Source organism: Thunnus maccoyii, chromosome 7, assembly GCF_910596095.1.
Source record: "Thunnus maccoyii chromosome 7, fThuMac1.1, whole genome shotgun sequence".
Taxonomy (NCBI): domain Eukaryota; kingdom Metazoa; phylum Chordata; class Actinopteri; order Scombriformes; family Scombridae; genus Thunnus; species Thunnus maccoyii.
The window spans coordinates 22,883,659-22,906,659 of record NC_056539.1 but is presented as its reverse complement, the minus strand read 5'-3'; the positions used below and the strand labels follow the sequence as shown (position 1 = coordinate 22,906,659).

The 23,001-nt window shown below is 39.6% G+C and overlaps 1 protein-coding gene across 4 annotated transcripts in view; it reads left to right on the top strand.

The window, feature by feature from the left end:
- rabgap1l (RAB GTPase activating protein 1-like) overlaps positions 1-23,001 on the top strand; it is a 159,434-nt gene that overhangs the window by 93,698 nt on the left and 42,735 nt on the right. For 3 of the 4 annotated variants that reach the window (XR_006096984.1, XR_006096985.1, XM_042416860.1), the window contains exons 18-19: positions 4,241-4,282; positions 10,701-10,829. Coding sequence is in view for 2 of the 4 variants with exons in the window: in XM_042416860.1 (XP_042272794.1) it covers positions 4,241-4,282; positions 10,701-10,829 (171 nt within the window). In the remaining 2 variants the exon portion in view is untranslated. Of the gene's footprint in view, positions 1-4,240; positions 4,283-10,700; positions 10,830-16,865; positions 17,086-23,001 lie in introns of those variants that run through there. The other variant, XM_042416861.1, reaches the window with a different exon arrangement.

Here is a 23,001-nt window from a genome sequence, read left to right as displayed (position 1 = left end):
CAGTACATTATACTTGCAATACTGGGAGAGGATGAAGGGAAGGTCTTCCTTTTAGGAAGGCAAAAGGAGTAGGAAGGAGATAGAGAAGAAGGTCATAAGGAAGATAAAGAGGGAGTGGTGGAGGTTAGTGGGAAGTTAGTAGGGAGGATGGCAAGCATCAGTGAAGGAGGAGGGATACATTAAAGGAAAGAGGGAAGGTGAAGGATGGAGAGATAGGATTGGTTGAACCATACAGCTACTTAGCAACTATCAGTGGCCACAAGTAGAAGGCACTTAAGGCAAAGCCATACTAGTGCAAGCACTGATCCATCTGCATTCTGCCCTTTGGTTTGAACTATTATCTACCCAATATAATCAGTACAGATGCGCCGATCAGGCTTTTTAGGGTTGATGCAATCACTGATTTAATGTCATTAGGATTACTTTACTTGACATCTATCACTGATTGGTTCTTGTTCTGAAACATTTTCACATAAAGCTTCTCTGAAGAGGCCATGCAAAAGCCAAATTTCTACATGTTTGTTAGCAATGCTATTTTTATTTTGGACTCCTTCAAAATATTTATATACATTACGACTAATTCCAAACCACGTCCTGAACTTCAAAAATCTGGAAAGTGTCTTTCTGATGCCTTCTGACACGTTGACAACATACAAAACTGTGCAAACACAGTCCTCTCACGATCACCAGGCTGCACAAAGAACACTCCCTGTCTTGACAGCATCTGAAATCCCACACAGCCCTACAATGGTCAACATTGCCACCTTGAGTTTATGTGGAGTTAACAAATGTAAATAATAACTAATAATAATAATAACTAAATTAACATAGCACCCTTTTAGATTAAAAAGTCTTTTACAATCAAAATAAAAGGATGCATACATTCAGTAAAACACCAAATACAAATACAGAGCATTAAATTGAGGTGTACATGCAAGAAATAAAAGTAGGTAAACCAAGTATGTAAACAATAAAGACCATAGGTCTGTAAAGATTCTCAGTCATCCAGGTCATGGTATATCCAAAAATGTTGAGTCTAGACCAGCTGGACTTATTGCAGGTTCTTGAAGACGTTTCTTAAAAAAGAGCATTCTTACAGAACTATTTTTACTTGGAGTCTCTTAGTCGGGTTCTGGTAGGGGACTTCAACATGCAAGTACAGTAGGTAACAACTGAGAAACCTGAAGGGGTTCCCTAGATCCGAACCCCAGTAGTGGTTTGTAATGGACTCCTGTTCTAATCACTGACTATTTGTAACAAACACCATGTTTGAACATACTGTAATGTAGTGTGTAAGTGTGCTTGCTACCAGATCGATGGAGCATGCGTAAACGTATCATCTGTTCTGCAGACACATGTCTCAGACATTCAGGTGAAAAAAGGAGCAGGCTGATCATACCTGCTGGTGAGTTGGATCAGGTGTTACGTAAAGATGCCAAACAGACCTAGTGAAGCTAAATGTGTAATGAGGGTGCACTGGGAGTTTCTGGCTGAGGCCCCTTTCTGGACTTGGAACATGCAGTTTTGTCCTTATGGAATATAAATACTGTGTTGGCAGCATATAAACCCAAATTAACAAGGGGCCAAGAACGGACCCTTGTGGAACACCATTCCGAAAAAAGCAGATGAAGAAGAGTCAATACCCATACCAACAGCTTGAGCTTTTTCAGAAATATCATAACAGTTCAAGAGCAGTACCACTCAGACACATTTTTCTGGGTGACTCAGCAAAATAGTATTAACCTCTGTATTAAATAGTGACCAAAAATGTAAAGCACAAAACCTTATTAGTTATTAGCATTACTTGCAAGAAGCATTTTTAGATCAATTGTCTCTCCCTCTATTGGAGTATATTAGTGTATTAGTTTTATGTTTGTGTGTACAAAACAAAGAGAGAAAAGTGATGGATTATAGTGTTTCTAATATTTTTTGTACTGAAAAGTTTCATCGCATAAAACATACAGAAGTCCAATGTTCTCTTTGCTTCCTGCGCCCTCCATCCTCTCCTCGTTCTGCCTTCCTCCCCCTCCCCGTCCTTCCTCTCTTCCACTTTTCCGCCCTCCCTCCCCCCTCCCTTTCTTTCTGTCCTCCCATTGGCCCCAGGCAGAACAATTAAAAGTTTCCCAGGTCTTTCTCACCCAATGAGCCGCATGATGAGAATCTGCTCATTAAACCAAAATTCTCATCTCCTGCATCCCTCTCTGTCTTCCCTCCTCTTCTTGGCTCTCTCCATCATCTTCTCCAGCTCCGTATTGCTTTCTTTCTCTTTTATCTTCTTTTGCTTACTTTTTCTTTCCTTACCATTTCTATATTTCTGTTTTTTTCTCTCTCTCCTTGTTCATTGGCTCAGTCTTATATGTATTAACCCAGTAGTTTCTCTATCATTGTCCTTGCTTCCTCTCCTTTCTGTTTTTTCTCTCATTTTTCTACACAGCAACCTGTCATTGCTCCCCCTCTTTACCATTTCACCAGCTTTACTTGTTTGCAATTTATTTGTATTTACTTTACAGTCATCATCTTCTTTTGTTTCCTCTTCTTTCCTTTCTGTCCTTGTTCTCTTTCCCTGTCAGCTTTTTTCTGTTATTAATCACTCTCTTCATAGTCCCTCAGTCATCTTCTGTCTGGCTTGATAAAGTCTCCTCAACAGTTTACTTGATTATTGTTTCACTCCTTTCCTGTTCTAGTTCCTGCTACATATTATGTTGTGCTTTTTCCCCTCTCCAAATCATTGTTATTTTTCTTTCCTCTTAAAACCTCCCTGGACTATCTTGAAGTAGTAAGTCAAAGGCTAAAAGACATGGTTTTTTCCACTGATGCCATAGACTTAGTTGGCTCTAATGACTGGTGGGGATTCTCGTGCTCCTTGTGGGTCTGTCACACCTTGAGATGATGGTTTTTCTTATTACTTTTGAGTCTTTGAGGTCATTTTAGAATTATCATTTCTTTCCATGATAGTTAATAGTGACCATTTACTGCTGCTGGTTATTTGTATGAAGAATATCACATTTGTTGTGGTAAAGAGTGGCAAAAGGGGGAAAAAATCCTGTGTCTTTAACTTCTTAACTCTGCTTGACTCCATCACAGTTAAACTAAAATCTGAAGCTTTGTCGGCAATCATCCTGTAGTTTTGAGCTTTCAGTCCTCTCCCAGCCTGCTGCCCTGCCACCTTCCCAGTCTGTCATCATAACTCCCCTCCCTGTATGTTTATCCCTTTCTCCCCATGAATCTGTCTCGCTCAGAAACACACACTGTTATTGTCTTTCTTTCTCTCATACACACCTTTGATCCTGCCTCAGCACTGTACCGCCATCTTGAGGCCTACAAAGATAGGTGTGTGGAGGCAGAGCTCCCTCTCTCTTTCCTTATTAGTTATTTTTAGAGCTGTCCAGATATTTTTAGCTCTGTGTTGCCATGTGAACTGGTTGTCACGGAGACCAAGGAGATGGGTGTTCCCATGCAGAGCTGACATCAGCTTTACATTTTCTTTCTGTCTGTGTCAAAATCATGCGCATTGTATTGGCAAGGGAGGTAAAAAAAAAAAATGCAATGTATTATCACAGCATACATGTACATAAATCAGTGAATAAAAACAAAACTGCATAACACAATGATCTGCCCTGAACAGTAATCACCAGGAATAAATAATTTATATAAAATATAATACATGTATGATTAAAACAAAGTCAAATTTTAACTTTATTTGTTTTATATTTTGCTATTTTCCCTTCTCATCACTTTTACTGTGCCTCTGGTCTGTATTGTTAAAGACTTAACTCAGTGCTCTTAGTGAGGATTCCTTTGTGCTGCTAAGGCACCTTAACATTTAATTATTGTACTTATATATTTCAGAAACAATTGACAAAATTCCCAAGTGGTCGTAATTCTTGCAAACATGCAGTGACAGCTTTAATCGAAGTGCAGATTTTTAATTTTTTTGTCATTTGTGTTTCTTTAAGTTGTTGCAATATTCTGATAAAAGTCCGATCTTTTCATCTTAAATCTGGAAGAACAGGAAATTTGTCTGCAGCATATAAGTTGTCATGAACTCAGATGTCCTCATTAAATACCGGAAAACGTCTTTGCATAGGAAAGGAATTGAAACTCTCTCCCAAGCAGCAGTGAGGAAGTTCTCAGTCAAGGGAAAGCTGAGCTCACCAACAACCTCCACATACCTTGAACATGACGGTTTATTTCTACTTGTTTTTGAGTTTACATCTTATTCTTCCTCTCTCTGTTCCAGGGTCTGAACATCATCTTCAATGTAGCCCTGGCCCTGCTCAAGGTTAGTACTGACCTCATTCTCTCATTTATCTAAAATCATCCATTTAAAAGTAGCTCAACTATCTGATCAGTTTACATGTATAAAACCCTTATAAAACCCTAAGCATAACCCATCCAAGTTATGCTTAGTGTTAGATTCCTTTTGCTTTATTAAAAGATCTCAGTCTAGATCACCTGAGAAAATGTTTTTTATTGTGCATCATGATATGTATTTGTGTAGTTCTTTGACTTTGCCCTTGGAATGCAGATCTTAGTGTCAAAGCTGCATTGCTGTAAGTATTTGCAGGAGAAAATAACCCTCGAACACAAGTGATTATGGGTAGAACAGACTGATTACTGGGTTACTGGATTTGAATTAAGAAAAAGGCAGACGTTTGTTCATTGCAATTAATTGGCATTTGTCGCCCCCTAATGCCCAAAGACAGAAACTGCATCTTTAAGTGAGGACAATGATATGTTCTCTAAGACTCATTTAAACAATAGGGTTAAGTGTCCTGACGGAAGCCAGTCTATGTCACAGTGACCAGAATTGTGTGTGTGTGTGTGTGTGTGTGTGTGTGTTGTGGAGGACTTATTTTATGGAGTCATGCCTTTCAACTTATTAAATTACCATTATGTTGTTTAAAGCTGAATTTGTACAACGTGTATTTAGTTATCTCCAGGTCCGGGAAGAATTTAGATAATGTTATTTGTTTACATCCTCCTTGTCCGAAGCTGAACTTATTAACCTATGAAAATAATGTGTTAAGCTAGAAGGTTTATCGACCTTTATTTTGAGAAACTGATAAAATGGTGTATCATCTCAGATTTAGAATTAGAAAATTGTCCATTACAAAAAAGGTTGGATGTGGTTTAACAGAAACATGTAGGAACACATCTTATTAAACAACCAACAGACAGACAAAAGAGTAAATATTACTACTTTAGTTAAAATAAAGTATAAATTTTGTCAAGTCATTGGAAAAGAAAGTGAGAATAATTAATTAAAAAAGAAAGAAAGCCAAAATAAAACATGTTACAATAAATAAACATACCATATTTAAATAAACATATTTTTTTGAACATTGCATGTTGTCTGAACAGAGTGGTGTAGAATTTCTATTTATTGTGTTACCAGATCTGCTTGTGGTGGGTTGGATCGATGAGCTCTGGCAATCACTGTGTCATATTGCATGTTGCTGTCTGGTGGCTCAATGTGGATATTAATTTGTCAGGACAGTCGTGTGGAAGTCATGATGAAACTTAAAAAAAAAAAAAAAAACACAAACAACGCATGTTTGTCTTATCATGTAGTCTGTGCCTCAGTATTGAAGCATATTAAATACATTCTTTACTAATAATAACACACAATGTCTCAGAACCATGTTTGATTTTGTTTATTAATTTATTTTTATCAATTTTCAAGTGTCACTTTTTGTGACGTGGCATCTGTAAAATCTTAATGCCTTAAAATGAAATGTACTGGATGGTAGTTTCCAAGATTTTACACACAAATTTTGTCACAAAGAACAAAGATGTACTGTACTTCTCTTAAACATCCCTGAAGTTATCCAGCTGGTGGAAATCAGGTAAAATAAATTCACACTGAAGTGCAATTTTAAGCTCATTGTCAATAGAACATAAAATCACTTAACATGGTTCACAGTTTGAAAAATCCAAAAAGACAATATGGCTGATCATCAAGTTAACCAAAATGATAATTTTTGTTTTACTTCCACAAACGTATTTATCAATTAACCATTAAGAGGAACATGGAGGCTCGCAACCCCCAATCAGCTCATACCTAAAAATATTTCCAGTCAATTATTAATATATTTTTATTTATGTTAATTAATTAATTAATTAATCTTTTTATATTTATTTGTGAGGCTTTTAAAGTTTTTGCAGTGTGTTATAACAGACACTGATGGAAAAGTATGATGCTAGAAAAAAAAGAGACAGAAAATAGCCCCAAATTATTATTACGATGCCCTAATCAAGTTTGTTTGTTCCCCATAACCAGTCCTTATATATTTAATTTAACTGCCAATACTGTGTCTTTGTCTAATATTTATATTTTCCCACATTTATATTTACACACCAACATAGCCTAAAATAGAACTGGTAAAGCCAATCCAATGTTTACAGATTGGCTTACAGATTTATTAATACAAGTCAGAGTTTGCTTTAACATACAGTAGTTATACATTCAGGCTTTCCTCTCTAAATGAATCATACATGTTTGGTTTTAAAAAGCCCTCCCGCTCTATATTTTAGCAATAATGTATTCTCTGTGTCATAGAGTGACACATGTGGTGGATGTGATGGTTAGAAAGAGAGAACAAATGAGGATGTGAAGAGGGAGGAAGGGGCTTCCACTGCCTGTCTCCTATTGGCCAGGCATGACGGCATTCTCCCCTGAGGCTCCCCCCTCCCTCCTCCATCCATCCTCCTCTCCTCTCCTCTCTCACCCCCCCTCCCTCCATCTGTGTTCACCGCCCTCCCTTTCCTGCTTAGCGGACGCCATCCACATCACTCTTCACAACAGGAACATAAGCTATAGCGTTAGCAATCTGGACGTGGAGGAGAAAAGCTTTGTGTTTTTGTTTTTGTTTTTTTTAATTTTCTTTCCTCTTCATCTTTACCTCACATGGATTCCTGCTTGGAGCTTCTTGTCTCCCTCACTTCCTCGTTCTGTCTCTTCTTTACCTTCTACTCCACCACCCCTGCCTTCTCTTCCTCTGGCATCGGCTGGCTGTGTATTTCTCCAACACACTACCTCTGTCCACCAACCAGACCTCTGCAACGGAGCCGCCCCTGCTAACTGCTAGCAATTAGCTGTTAGCATCACAAAGAGAGAGAGAGAGGGAGAGAGCGTCAGAGAAAGAGAGGAAGGCAGAGAGAGTGAAAAAGACAGAGGCGGTGGAGGGGAAACACTGTGTGGTTTCTTTGCTTTGCCTCGCCCCAGCTGATAGCCAGAACCATCACTCTTGATAGCACAACCACACACACACTCATGCAAACACTCATCCATTTAGCCTGTGTTGTTGAGAGGTAGAAGTGAATTCTCATCTAATGGAGCTGGCTTCCTATCTAAAGGATATACCGACTGCTATAGACCGGATGCCTTGCTACTGCCGCTAATGGAAATCTGCCAGAGGAACAGACGATGGAGTCCACACTGGAGCTGTTGACTGGACTGTGCTTTTACTGTTCTGTGTCATGCTGTCTTTTGGAACTGGTCAGAGTTCAAAACGGAAGGTTATATCAGTGACGGAGAGCAAAAATACCGAGAGGCTAACAGGCTTATGGCAAGCACACTTTTTTTCTCTTTTACTCCCTCTTTCCAAACTCATGTTGTTCTTTGTGCATCGCTGCCTTGAATCTGACTCAACGAGTTCAGCATCCAGTCAGCCATAAACCAACACAAACACACAGCGCATCATCATCTCCTGAAGGCAGAAAAGTGCCATACCGCCTCGCTAACAGACTACATCTCTGCTTCTGCTATGTCGTCAGGACCGCCTGCTCAGGCTTAGACTGGAGCTCTTCATATAAAAGGATCCATGCTGTTATTTTTTCAGGCCATTTTACATTTCAAAGAAAGCTAAAAATCCTGTCAGCTTCATACCAGGTGCGGCCTCCCATTTAGAAACGTCGTACAAAAACGTACCAACTGCTTTGATGTGTCGTCTCACATGCACCTAGCCTTGAGCGTTAAAGCCACTCAATCGTGCGGACTGAGGGGGATTTTCTCTCCGTCTTTGAAGTCTAACAACGAAGGAAAAATAAAAAAGGTGGAGTACTTATCCATCACTGCTGTTTGCCGGAGCAGCAGCCCACGTGTGGAGCAGCTTTGTTGCTAGGCAACGGGATACTGTATTTGAATTGGTTGGGGGAGTTTGGCACAGGAAGATGAGAGTGGGTAGTGTGACTGGATTTCAAAGTGAGTCTGGCAGGTAGCTGGAAGACTCAGCATTATGCAAAAGGAAGCATCAATACGTCATTTTCTGACTGTAATTTTGTCGCACCTGGTGGTCATTACTGGGCTCTGACAGTGGTGCAAGCTGAGTGGCCTCCACTAACGTCTTGTCCACTTGTCCAAATTGTCTGGTGCCCAGATGAACTGCCTTGGATGCCTGGGCTGTGCCTCCTGTGGTGTTTGTTCCTATGAACATCTCTTTGTTTCTTTCCAAGCTGGCATCCTGAACATCAGTCTGTCGTGACACCGCCTGATGTGGCAATATCAACTTCTCTCCCCAGTAGGTCAGTGACCTTGTTCACCAGGACTCAGCCAGTGGGGCTAGACACTGACCCCAACACAGCTCTCTGATCACCTAAACTGACTGCACATACCAACCTTTTTGCTCCCAGTCCATCCCTCCTCCAACTCAGAGAAACCCACTGTGACGTTTGGACGACACGCTGGAGTCATCTGCCACCCTGGCCCCGGAGCGGGACCACCCCTCTCCCTCACCCTGCCCCACCCCACCACCATCTCCTCCACCCTCCCCTCCACCCTCTCCTCCTCCTTTACCGGCCCTGACCCCCCATCTGCAACTTCCAGCAGTGCGCGGGGCAGTGGAGGACGGAGATGGAAAGGCAGAGGAGAGGGCCCACAGCAGTCAGGCCTCAGACGACTCCTTCTGCAAAGTGATGGGTCTCCTTGGGATGGGACACCGGCTCTTCGTCCCCAGGCTGCTGGCGGTGAGAGAGGGGAGACTAGGAAACAGAGAAACTGGATAAAAGACACGGAACATGCAGGGCTGGTCAGGTTTAGGGTTATAGAGGAGTGGTTGTAGTTTGACATGTGTTTTATAGAGCTATTTATGATGACAGTGCATGGGGAGAAGAAAAAACTACTTCTGTCTTTCCACATATATTATTTGGCTAAAGAAATATTTATTGCATCATTGTGTGCATCTGACCCATGACCCTTGACATCCTCCGAACCTGAAGCTTCCACATTCTGCTGTGGACCTCTCTGTATGCTATGTTAGATCGATGTGCCAGCCAACTGCCTAAAATAGTATTTACAAGATGGCTAGCCTATGCTTTCTGCTATTAGCCTTGAATCTTGCATGAATAGATATCTATGGAAAACTCATACAAGAAGCAGCTCTTGGAATGCAAATGTCAATCAAAAAGGGACACCTGTCCCCACTGTCTCATACTTATGCCTCCTAGAATTTCATGGTAGTTGTCCCCATAACCTCCTTTTAGATTTAGAAGTTTAACATAGTTATACCATGGTCTAGTCACATTCTGATGTCCATAATATCTTGGGATAGATTCTAATGTCAGTGCATCTTTACACCACAAGATGGTGATATTGATGTTTGGGGTTTTTTTAACACTTGCTGTTAAAACTCCATGCTCCTCTCAAAATCACCCTTCCCTACATTCATATAATTTCACAGATTCACACTCATTTGCCTACTACGGTGCCAGTCTCATGCTGTCAGCCACTGAGCAACTGCACTGCAGTAGTCAGAGATTTTGTATATTGCCGAAATGCAGCTTTATTAGTTGTTGTTGAGGGAGGGGAGTGCTACCTTTCAAACAATTCACTTTCCTGTCAAAGGCTTATTATTCTCTAACCTGTAGGCTCCCACACCATTGGTTAGATTTTATGTGGTATATTTTTTTTATGCTGTTATCCTGAATAATTTACTGTGACGTCAATATTAGAATAACCAAGCAACAAATGATAAATAAAGCACTTTCAATGCCACAAGGATCCTGTAGGACACACCTGAGAAGGAAATGAGAACTAAAAGGCATGATGAAAATTGTTCCCAAGGTGAACGCCAGTAGAATGGGAGGATGGGATGTGACAGAACATCAAGACAGGAATATGAGGTGCTTTCAGCTTCCAATAATAGATAATGGAAAGTGACTGCTGTTCTCACTGTAGGGGACAAGTGATATGAGTTTAGAAAACAAAAGTGCAGCTGTTCTTTTACAAAAGTGGATCTAATGGATGAGTAAAATATTAATTGTTACCATTTGTATCATACAATTTGACAAGATATTGGATAAACCCAGTCTGACTCTAAAATTATGAATCTCATATAAATGTTTTAATCTTTCAGGAGCAGAATTGCAGCATAACTATTCTCTCATTGCATGGAGTGATGCCTTTGTCATAAGAGAAAGATGTGATTTTTGTCAGAGACACAGTGCTCTCGATTGGTTAAATGTAATTTAACTTAACAAAATCAATTATGCCTCTCACAGATCAACATTACCTTAATCAAATTGTTTAGTCAATAGCCTCATAACACCAAATGTAGAGGTCTAATGACAGCCAGCACTTGAGAAGAATGTGTTGGAGATTACTCTGTGCTCTGCATGTCCGATTCTTAATGACCATCCCTTGTTTACTGTTTTCCACCAAAACCTCCCCTCTCCTCCCACCTCCTCATGTCTCCCTCCAGACGTCTAAAGAGGATCTCTTGCAGGCGGACTTTGAAGGGGCTCTCAAGTTCTTCAGAGTCCAGCTCCCTAAACGCTACAGAGCCGCGGAGAATGCTCGCAGGCTTATGGAGCAGGCCTGCAACATCAAGGTAAGGACCTCTACAAAGAAACACATCGCAACTGCAATACCTAAACTTGAATATTCCTTACTTTCACCCACTACTTAACTTCAGCCTAATTCAAAATTGAATCATAAAACCAAGAATAGTCTGTTGATGAAGTGAGAAAAGGCTTAAATGTCCTTACTGTTGCAAAAAAAAACCCCAACATTGGTGTGCAAGTGTTCCTGGATTCACTATAGGATAAGTCCAAGCAACACAATAAGGAATTCCGTTCTTGGCATCTCCCACTGAGACACAAATACATGTTATCAGAGGGGTCAGAGGTCCTGAAGGATATGGAGTAGTGGCTGGTGTGGGAATTGATTCCCTGACCTTCTGCTTGCAGTATGGAGTATTTTCTACCACAGTGACATCCCTGGCTCATGCACAGTACATTGAATCTTGGATGTAAATGGTTAACTGCACTTGAACTGAGTGTTGAACTGTACACTGGTGTCTGTGTTGATGTTTATGATTTGTATCTTTTCCTGTTTATGTATTTGGTGTCCAGAGTCAGGGTTATTTGTGTTTTATTTACACTTTACAGAGATTAGCTGTAAATCATACAGAGTAGGTGTTAGATCTTCTGAGGACTTTCAGGGACTTTCTGTTGCTAAAGATTTAACTTGTCTTTAGGCATGGAGTTCATCACTGCTCTTTCCAACTCCTATGTGTTCATTTGTGTATTCCAAACAAGCCTGAAATGTAAAACGCATCACTTCCTGTGCAGCAGGAAGAAGTTACGAGTATTTAGAGCAGAAAACCTTTTAGGAACTTGATATCGATATGTGTGTTTGAGAAGCCAGACGGAGAGGGAGGAAAATGTCTCAGATAATTACTGCATTTTTTAACATATAGTTTAGTTATGCTGGCTGGTGTTTCCTGCAATGTGAGATATTAAAAGTTATTGTTGCTGCTTCTTTCCTCTGTTTTTATTGGTCTTGGTTGTGTATTATCGCTCATTGGTCTGAGCAGTAGTCTAACTTCAGCAGATAAAAGAAGGCTTCAAAGGATAGTCATATTTTTCATACAGACTGTGTTTTCACTGAAATTCTCTTACATGCACACACACACACACACACACACACGTTATCATCCTCCTGTTGACCTTAATGAGGCTGCTGGCATTTAGGGAATTTGCTGAGGTCACCAGAGACCGAAAGGAGTACACAGTGTATTTGACATTGTGCATGTGCGTGCGCGTGTGTGTGTGTGTGCGCGTGTATATGTGTGTCAGCAGACTGTGTTATGACAGAGGAAGGAAAGAGTTGACAGAGAAAGATGGAAGAGATAATCATCCTCCCTCCACCCTCCTCTCCTTGTGCTCTTGTTACTCTCCTTGTGTCTTGTTGTATCTACATACAGTTAATATTTTACATTTTTGGCATTTTCCAACTCTTATCCAGTCACTCATACAGTGAGAAGACAGATTGTGATGTAGTGCATGCTCAAGGGCATGTTGGCAGGACACATGGTTCTAGGTGCTCAAAATCCCTCTGTTAGGGCATTTTTGTGTTTTTTTTTTGTGTTTTTTTTTTTAACATACAGGATATCCTGCGCTGTGACTCACTGTTTATCTCTGGTGGTTTAGTAGCTTTATGGCACTTGCGCAATCCTGCAGCAATATAACATGTCATTTAGCCAACACACGCACACATACTGTACATGTTCACCAACTGAAATACGCATACTTTCACAGGCATAAACACACAAACTCACAGATGTAGACATAGACACGCAAACTCACAAATACATACTTTCACAAGCAGTACTTTTTCAAAACTTGTATATGTGTTGTATTGGTTACAAATGAAAGGAGAAGTTAATGATGGTGGTGTAGAGAGAGATTTTGCTCCAAATGATTGTAAAGGCCAAAGCATATGACTCAGACTTTTTCCCTTCCTTTTTTACCCCTTCTGTATGTGTAAACACATTTACAGTCTTTTACATGATTATGGACACTCTCCTTAACATGCACGCACACATGCACAGTACACACACACATACACACATCCACTCTCACACACATACTAGCAGCAATTGATTTAAAATGCCATCAAAACATACTTGCTTTAGAGGAGTGAGCGAGGGACATCCAGACAAGAGAGAGACTGTGCGCAGGGAGATGAAATGAACTCAAACAGGACTGTCAGATAGGCAGACTTAGCCTGAGGACAGACAGAAGAACTTCATGTCTCTCTCTGCTCATCTCTTGATCATCCCTCGCTGATCTTTTACTACCTTGCTGTTCCTCAGTTTCTTCATATTTACTCACACTTTTTCTCTTTCTATTCTCTCAGACAAGCCTTAAATACACTTACTCTGTTGAGTTTATTTCTCTTCTAGGCTGTCTTTCTCACACACTCATATACACACATCACATGCATTAACTCAGAGCTGTGTGTCTGTCTCTATTTGCACATGACACACACACATTATCTTCATTCTATCTGATTGGGTCTTGAACTCTTATCATTTTCCTGCTCAGATCACAGCAATATTGCAAACATCTATTCACCCCATGGGAATGCTGGGAAATGCCTTGGGCTAGACCACGTTTGATTCTGGGTAAAAAAAAATTTAAGGGGATTCAGCCATTTACAAGGAAGCGACTGACCAAAACACCAACTCAAAGATAATATTCATGAGAGAAGAGAGAAAAATACTGTCATGGTCTACACATTTAAACTGTGTGCATGTTCTGAGTTCTTTAACTTCTTAACTCAAAAATGTCTTTTTTCATCTGTCAGGTTTTTAAAGCAGTCACTCTTTTAACTTTTAAAATAGAATTTTCCCTGCGGATAGAAGTATATAGAGCAAGTCAGTCAGAAAGAGAGATTAAGAAAAAAAAACAGCACAAAAGAGAGAAAAAATAAGAAGGCGACGTCACAAAGCCTCACATCACAACACAGAACGGCACATCATCTCACAGCATACTACACCTGCACACATGGATCCCACATCCCGTCTTTCCACACCAGGACTTGTCACACTATCCACCATGCTGCGCTTTTATCACATCCGTCCCACATCTCCATGCAAAATCACATCACGTTACATCTGCAACTAGTAGTTATTTTTATCGTCAGTTATCACTTAGGTATTTTTTTCAAGCGATTGTTTGCAATAAAATGTTAAAAAAGGTTGACATTGCTTATTTTGTCTGTGATAAAATCCAAAATCTAAAGGTATTTAACTTACAGTGATTATAATCAGGGTACAATTTGTGAAAAAATCAGAGCGAGAGATGTTTTTGAAACGTTTTTATTCATGAAAATAAATCTAAACCTATATGGGCCTATACAGACTATGAAGCACATTAGGCTATGTCTTGCAACTGTTACAGTAACATTTATAAAATAAGTATGAATTTCAATAAAACAATTATGAAATGTTATGTCAAGTTCATGCCTTGTCCTTTCCTCATGCAGACACATAGGAGATGTGATCATAAACAACAAAACAAACGGTTATATGCTAATTTAATATGCCAGAATTAAATCCTGAAACACTCTTTCCTGTACTGTGGATACTGCCTGTCAGCCAGACGTGCCAATACACTTAATGTCATCCTTACCGGTCTCTGTTTAATTTAGCTCTATGCATAGCGAGCAGAAAACTTTAATATTGACTAGAAAATAATCACGACATGCAATAGCATAATGTGCTGTCATCATAAAAATAAATAGGCTACAGTAGATACCTACTTGTCAGACTAAGTCTGCTTTGATGACAGACTTCTGTCTTCTTTTTATGCTTTCCTGTAGAGGCAACATATGTGGTGTGTCGCCCCTCTTTTACCCATATCTCTGCAGATCTCAGAGCAGGGAAGGAGGCAACCCCTGCTCCATTTACTGTGTCATCACGTAGCCTAGACGCCATGTCATCTCTACTGTCACACGAGCACGAGCGCTAACGTTTCTGATTTTAATGTTGTTTGCACTATTGACTGTTCTCACATTTCAGCCCTTTACTTAGATTTTTTAAATAGTCTATTTTTATTTTAGATCTTTTATATGGTCTATGATTGACACAGCATAAATCATTGGGATATATAAACCGGAGGCAAATCCCCCGGCAAATCGCACCCTGATTATTAAGCAGATAAAAGTAGAAAATCATTGCATCCTGTGAATGTTTGGCATTTTTTGCTTGGAACATGACTTCAACAATTAATCGATTATCAAACTTGTTGTGGAATATTGATCAGCTAATTAATTTTCATCGTCTATAGACAAAGTCAAACAACATGAATGTGATTGCAACAGACCGACAAAGCTGATGCTGGTACCACACCTTAATGAATATCTACTCTCCAGTCAGCCAGGATTAGCAATAGAAGGAAAGAGAGGAACCAGAGTGGAATGATTCTCTTTTCCACCCATAATGAATACATTTGTTATCATTTGTACATGACGTCGTGTGGTGAATTCTAGATTAAGGCGGTCAATAACTATACTACTTTTCTTGGAAGAATGTTGGAAGACCTGCCATGCTCAAACACCTTCAAAGCAAAAGGGAAAACCAGCTTGTCCAAGCCACTTTGCTTTCTCTTCACTCCCCCCTTTTACATATTTTTCTCTGTCAACGTCTAAATCGGATCAACTGAACTCTGTAAGCTGCTTAAAACAGCGAAAGAATTCACTGGCACCTTGGCTTGATGAGCACAACGGGTAGTAGGGTGGCTTAGCCTTTCTGGGGATTATGGGAAGAATTTGAATTTCTCAGCCTCCTTAAACATCCGCCGGACCGCAGCTGGGGTGATGACTTTTCAGGACTTCAGGAAAAAAAAAAAGAGAGAAATGTCGTATATTCATTTGCTGCTCAGGGTTTGACTGATTAATCCGGTTTTTACCAAATCCCTCCCAACAGAAAAGCTAAACTTTAACAGTCTGAGAACAGAGTGAGAAGGAAAAGGAGGGAAGGATGTGTGTAGTGAGACCTACACACTGTAGTTTATAGAGAAGTAAAGATATAGAGTCACAAAGCTACACATAATAACTGATTGAGTTTTCTTTCTTTCTATGTTTTTAGTCATCCATTTTTTATTCATATATATTATTTCATAATATATTTTAAAGAATGTTATTTTATTCATGTCATTTATATTATTTATGTATTTTGGATAAATAATTCAGATGTGTTTGTAATGCATTCATCTATGTGCATTTGCTTGTTAGTGGTAGAGAATTTTTCTCAAAAAACTGGCCCTCATAAATTTAAAATGATGACAAATGACGGCAAACTGCACTTATTGCATAAGTGCAGTGTTCCAACATCAAATCTGTTTTGGAGTAGACACCAAGGCAAGAGACAAGTAGCTTTACTGGGTCACAGTAGCGTACATTTGGAGGTAAATCTCCCTTATTTCATGTGTCACTGTTCTCTGAGTGACAATTCTCCAAATGACTTCCATGAAGGAGCCAGATAGATAGATAGATTCTGTGGGAAAAAGCTACTGTACAGTATATTCAGGCATCGTCCAGGGCAGCCATGAAGTTGCTCTCACTTCACTTCCTGGGTTTTAGCCGTTGGAACGATGTGCAGTTGTGAAGTCACTGTGGTTGATCTGACAACTTCCTTCCTATGTCTCTTAACCTCAGACACACACACACACACACACACATAAACACACACACAGTATAGATATGTAAACAAGCATTTTAAACAAACCTTTATCTTTATGTTCATCAACAGCAGGAAACAGAAAAAACAAAACCTTGAGACTGCAACTGACAAAAGAGAAAGAAAGACTAAGAGAGTGAAGCAAAGAGAGGCACAAGAGAGAGATGGAAATACTCACTCAGTGGAAAGGAAGAAAAAGCAAACTCATCCTCCTCCTTTGTCATACACTTCTAGCGTTACAGAGAGGGGGAGAGAGAGACAAACAGGTGTGTTGTACTGCCCTTTCGCTCCCCGCGCCCCTCCTCCTCTCCGTGGGCGGGGCTCAGCTCCTGAGGGACTCTTGAAAGCAGCCAGTTGCCTCCTCCACTCTCTGAGAGAAACAAAACCTGTCAGCTGCGCTCCTCTCCTTTCCGTCTCCACCACTTTTCCTCCTCCTTCTTCCTCTTCTTATTCATCCTCTCCTCCTCCTTGCTGCTTGGAGCAATCAGGAGTCAAGATGATGCAGGAGGTGTCCATCATGGTGGCATACGACGCTCATGTAGTCGACCGGCCGGGTGAGGAGGACACCCTCACTCGCTTGGTCGCCCATTCCAGACCTCTCAGAACTCCCAGATCGGTGGTAGGTCTGTTCTCCAGTCATATTGTTTCTTTCTCTTTTTTTTTTGTCTTTCTTTCTTTTGTTTCCTCTTTAATCTACCCTTCACTCTCAGGGTGTATGCCTTTTTTAATTCTGGTGGCAGATATTCCCAACTATTTCTTGCTGTTTTTAGAGAAGAGAAATGGAGGAAAAGGAATTCACCTGCTTCTATCTTTTCTTTTCTTTTTCTTTTATGTTGCTTGTGAGCTATCATTTTAATATTATTTTCTCTCTGGCTTTGTCTTTTCTTGCTTTTTCTATTCAGGTAACCTGTATGAATTTGCTCATGAAGTGGAAAATGTTGAATTCACAGAAACTTTCCTTCCATGCGGTAGATGTGGTTGTGGACTCGTGTACGTGTGCGTTGTTTTCCTACTGAAAGTATGTTGGTTGTTTGAGGTTACAGAGCTTTGTCAGTCAGTTCAGACGCAGATGTCGTTTTTGTGGCTGTCAGTTTGTTTCAATTACTGATACAAATTTGGAATCAGTGGAGACCTTGTGTGTGGGTGTGTATGTGTTTCGCTCAAATGGGTAATTGAATTCCATGGCCTAATTTTACTGGAGATGTCCAGTTGGCTTTGTCCTTATTTCAATATTCAAACTCTTTTGGACTGCCACCTCATGTAAGAGCAGATCACACATCTCCACACACGCATTTTCTGTGATCCCAGCCTGGAGGTTTGGGACCAACTCCATTTTCTGCTGCAGGGATTCAGGTCAGAAATCTAAAAGTGGGCCTGGTACCATTTCCTGCAGCACCAGGCATCTTTAATCCCTTTTAAGAATCACTGTGGCCCTTCTGTCTGTAAACTGGCCTTTAACATTTTACACTGAAAGCAAAGCATGAGGTTCGGTTATGCATTGGCTGCTTAGAGCCCTGAAACTGCAGGTGTGTGTGTGTTTCTGACAGTAACCATGTGTGTTGTTGAAGTGGCCTTGAGCAAGACGCTGAGCCCTGTACATGCTCGCTGGTTGTAACTCAGTAGAGCAGGTTCAGCTGTGTCCCTGGAATTTCAGGAATATCACTGAATGAGGTTTTGATATGTGTTTTCCATACAAAAGTCTGGGAATTCACAAGGAAAGTCTGCATATATTAGGGAGTTTGACACATGGATTACTTTCCTGGAATACTGTTAATAACTTACATTGTAATGCTAGTGCTTATTTTACAGATTTGCTCACTGTAAGTAACTCTGGATAAAGATATCAGCTACATGATGAAAACAAAATATTAATGTTAAGAGCAGCAGTCTCTCTGAAGGCAGGGAAAGTCAGAGAATTGGCTCAATTCTCAGAGGAAGTCAGGGAATAGAGGGAATTTTGTAAGTGGGTCATTTTACAGATTATATTTTCCAAAATGTTTCATATATTCATTGCATAAGATCTTTTTCAGCCCAATTGTAGCCAAAACCAGACTGAAAAACATCAATAATTCAAGAAAGAGCAGCAGATTAAGGGTGATGTTGGGTGTCTGATGCAGTTGTCATGGAAAGGTCATGGATTTGGAGATCCTGTTTTGATTATAGTTGTAGTATTTTTGAGTAAAGGCCTTGCCTCTAAAGGTAAGGCATTGCGTTGCATTTCATTACAGTCATACTATAGTGTTTGTGTGTTTTAAGGGTGTTGGAGAGCAGCAGGTTGCATAATCAGTAGCTAGACTTCAGCCTATCTGTCAGTGACTCCTGTTTTATTGTGTAATCCAAAGAGAACACTAAAGATTTACCGGCTTGTAAAACAAAAGGTGAATTTTATAAGATGTGAATTAAAAACTCTTTTTCATGTTGTGTAATAACATAAATCAAGAAGGAACACCTCTTCTTCCTCATTGAAGTTGTATATTTTATAGCAGTAATGAAGTGTAGACCTCAGGAGACCCAGTTTCAGCCCCTCAACATGCTGTGAGCAAAACACTGAATCTCTACCAGCAGCTGTTCTCCAGCTGACCCTGATCTCTAAAATCTGCTCTTCTCAACCAATAAGGGTTTAGTGTATCGAGGACTTATGGTTCACTTTCATTCAGTTCAACTAATTCAGATTCACTAGATTCATAGTGAAGAACATTGTTCTAATATTGACAGAGACTAATTTAAACAAAATCATGATGGAGAAACTGAGTCACTGCAGCATGAAATGGCAACGCATACAGCAAAGAAGAAGAAAGAAACATTGACATCACATAAGAAAATACCATCAAGTCTACGGTTCTGAAATGACTTGCATGGTAATTTCCACTTACTACAAGCAAATTTCTTGGATTTCTCACAACTTAACTTCATATGTGTAAGTGAAGAAGAAAAATCACACGTACTGGCAGTTTAGTTTTGTTAACCTGCAGAAATCTATGTCGAACCATCTCATTACATACTGGAAGCTTGGAAAGTATGACTGGTACATCTGTAGCTGATAGGAGAAGGCTTAAAGGTGTTAAATGAGTATGTGAGAGGAGATGAAAGCACAAGAGAGAGGTTGGTTTAAGGGACGTGTGGGTTTGTTGGACTCTCAAAACCAAAACAGAAAATCTGGAGGTGTATAAAATCTAAAAGAACCGCACACATCATTCTGTCCCTCTCTTTCTCTGTGTCTGAAGCATACGTTTTATGTTTTGGTCATTAAACTTGGACTGTGATATGTGTACAGATTTTACACAAGCGAGCTGAGGGGGAAGTCTGTCCTTATTAATAAAGTTTTGTCGTGTTGTGTTGAATATTGCTTAGAAAACCGCAGCAACTTGATCAAATGATCGTGAAAGAGCTGCCTTTATAGTCTTACTGCACTGTGTGAAACATGAGCTTCGTAAATTTAAGGTCGGTTTGATGTATCGAGCCGTAAAAGAATTCCATCACTCCCACTGCAAGAAGAATTAAAAAGAGATTAAGTGTACCATAATGAGGTAAACTGTTTTTGAGAGGCCTTCCTACACTCAGAAAAGAACACATTTTTGGAGGCAAACAAAAAAAAAATGACGGTGTTTGACATTAAAGTGGTCAGATTAAACAACTCTGATAAAACAGTTACTGTATTACACACATATTGACAATTTGTTGATGTTGCAGGTGAAAATCCTCTTATCTCCAAAAATGTCAACTTTCAGAAACTAAAAAGGTTCTCTGTTACAGAACAGCAGTTCACTTCCTCAATCTATAGCTGAGAATAAAACATGATAACGAGTGAAACTGGATTTAAACGTAGATCGGTGGCATCCAAAACATCTCACAGCACTATGAGTGTGTAAGTGACACTGTTGGTGCCTGCAGGAGAACACCACGTTCAGTTTGTCTGCATTGTTTTGTTACAATAAAACTTTTATTAACCAGCGAGCAGGGACCAAGCTGCTCTTTCTTCCCACACAGATAACAAAAGAATGGGACTGAATTCTGTTATCTGCCGGAGAATTGTGCGTTAGATAGATTACAGTGTGACGTTTATTCTCCTCAGCGGTTCCCGTGTCATAAAGGTCAACCCACAGGTCAGTGGTGAGGACAGGTAATGACAAGCCGAGATAGTTTTATTTCCCTCAGCTAGTTTTATGGAGGAAATCAACTTTAAAGTCCTCAGATTTCTGACATGTTATCGGGGCATTTTATTTACTTAGCCTCCTGGATGTACTTCATTTGTGACATGGACATTTCTGTTCCCGGGTGTGGTCAAACTATTGTGAAATGCTGTAAATTTCAAGCTCCTTTTTAATACCAAACTGGCTGTCAGTGTCAAGATTTATTTAACAAGGCCAGTAAATGAAAAACAAATCAGACTGATGGACTAGAAAAAGATAAAGGGCTGTATCTGGCAAAAAGAGAGGAGAAACATAAAATAAAAAAAAATAAAAAATAGTCACAGTGTCATTGTAAATTATGTTTATAGTAGTGTTAGTTATAAAGTAAGTTTATCAGTTGTGTAGATGCCAGACTGAAGCAGACTGTGAAGAAGTAAATAAATTTAATTCAAAGTTAAACAAGAAGAAAGGAAGGCCATTTATTGATTTTGGAGGAAAAACTATTTGTCCCAGCAGCAACATTTGAGATACAGAGGACAATATGAATAAATGCTAAATTCAAGTTTAAAGTAATCTTCTCTAACATTCCCTATTAAATAAAATAAAGTTAAAGTATGTTCTCCTCCTCTGACTGCACTGAAACAGAAACTTGTACCCAGCTTTTGCACTTCTTATTAAACTTTTCTTCCACACAAGAAAATGTGTTTTACCTGTTGGATTCTGGCTTGTTTGAAATTACCAGAAGAAGGAAAGTTAGCAACAAAGATGGATAAAAGTATTCTTTCTATTATTCAGTTTCCTTCCTATCTCTTATGAATGAAGAAATATAAACCTCTCAGTGAATCAGGTCCTAGACTCCATAATCAATAAAGGACACACACAGACATGCCCACACAAATACACTCATGCCAGTCTCAGAGGAGTGGTCATGTGACAGAGATTGACCTGGAATTCCCAGCCCTAACGGTGGGCGCTATGGCAACGCCGTTCCTACTCAGGGGAGATAACATTACCACCCACCTGAAGCAGACACGCACACATACATGCAGTTCAATATCACTCGGTCATCAGTGTTGTCTCATGTTTTACTGCTGTTTACTTAAAACCACCGAGCTAATATTGTATTTTTGGTATTTTCGTTGCATCACTTGGAGTGAAAGTCTTAGTAGTGTTTTATGAATTAAAGGAGTTTCATGATGGTTATAGACGCCTCACAGAAAACAACAAGAATTTTCTTCCTTACTGAGTTTCTTATGTTTTTGGCAGATACTGTATATGGTATGTTTATTTCATGTGAACCGTACTTCCAGATGCAGAGTGCATGAAAAATGCACTTGTGCACTTGCACTTGTGTTTGCATTGCCTGGTAGTTTTTTGAGATGAAAAGATCTTAGACAGGCTTCAGTGAACGCAGCTCAACTTTCTGAGGCCTTTCTGCCATAACTAAGGTCACAAGTTTAAAACTGATTCTGACTGATTTCATCAAGTTAGATTATTTTAATAACTTAATATGACTATTTGAGGAGCATTTAATTAGACACCATTCATGCATTGAAAATAAAAAGAAGAAAATGAACAAACTTACTCACTTGTTTACCACCGACTCTAATAATAGATGGAGCTGTTTTCCCAACATGAAGAAGATTTTGAAGGTACAATCAGTATTTTTGAACATATAAATTACAAGAATATTCACATATAATTGAAGAATGAGAAGAGTGAGTGTTTTTCCATTTTACAAACATGATTTGAACAAACATTTAATAGCATCAAAATGGATTAATAACTTTTGCTGTATATTTAAAAACTCAATATGGACATAATGGCAGCCTTCAAGCCCTGTGTTTAGTAGTGGCACAATGAGATTGCATTGGTAGCAGAAAAGTGAGGCTAAGTTCTAACCTGAACAGCTAGTGACCACAACAAAGTTAGGACAGTTTTGGCTACACGTCGTACCAGTTTCTGTTGTCTTACAGCTCAGGAGGAAATGAACTGACTTACACTGATATGTTGGTTGTGTAGCTCGTAGTGTGAACCGAAAGTTTCTGATATCTGGGAAGAATTCTTTATGGCCACTGGCTTGTTTACAGTCAAATGTATAGTACTGTCTGTATGTAGTGTAATGCATATTGTATGTGCAATGGGTTTCTTGCATTTCCACATCATATCTAGTGTGAAAATAGCACATGTAGAGAACAACATAAAGAAACATGTTCTGGTCATAAACCTTGAGAGAACAGATTGTGCAAGAGTGGAGAATGGAAACTGTGCAGCACAAACCACAATGCCGCAAAATGTTAGCAGCTATATAGAGAAATACTTCAGTTAGTTTTGACCTGGTGTTACACAGTTATCCGTGTATGTCTTTGCTGGGTGTGGTGACCTCTCACGCTTTCAGTTTCTTT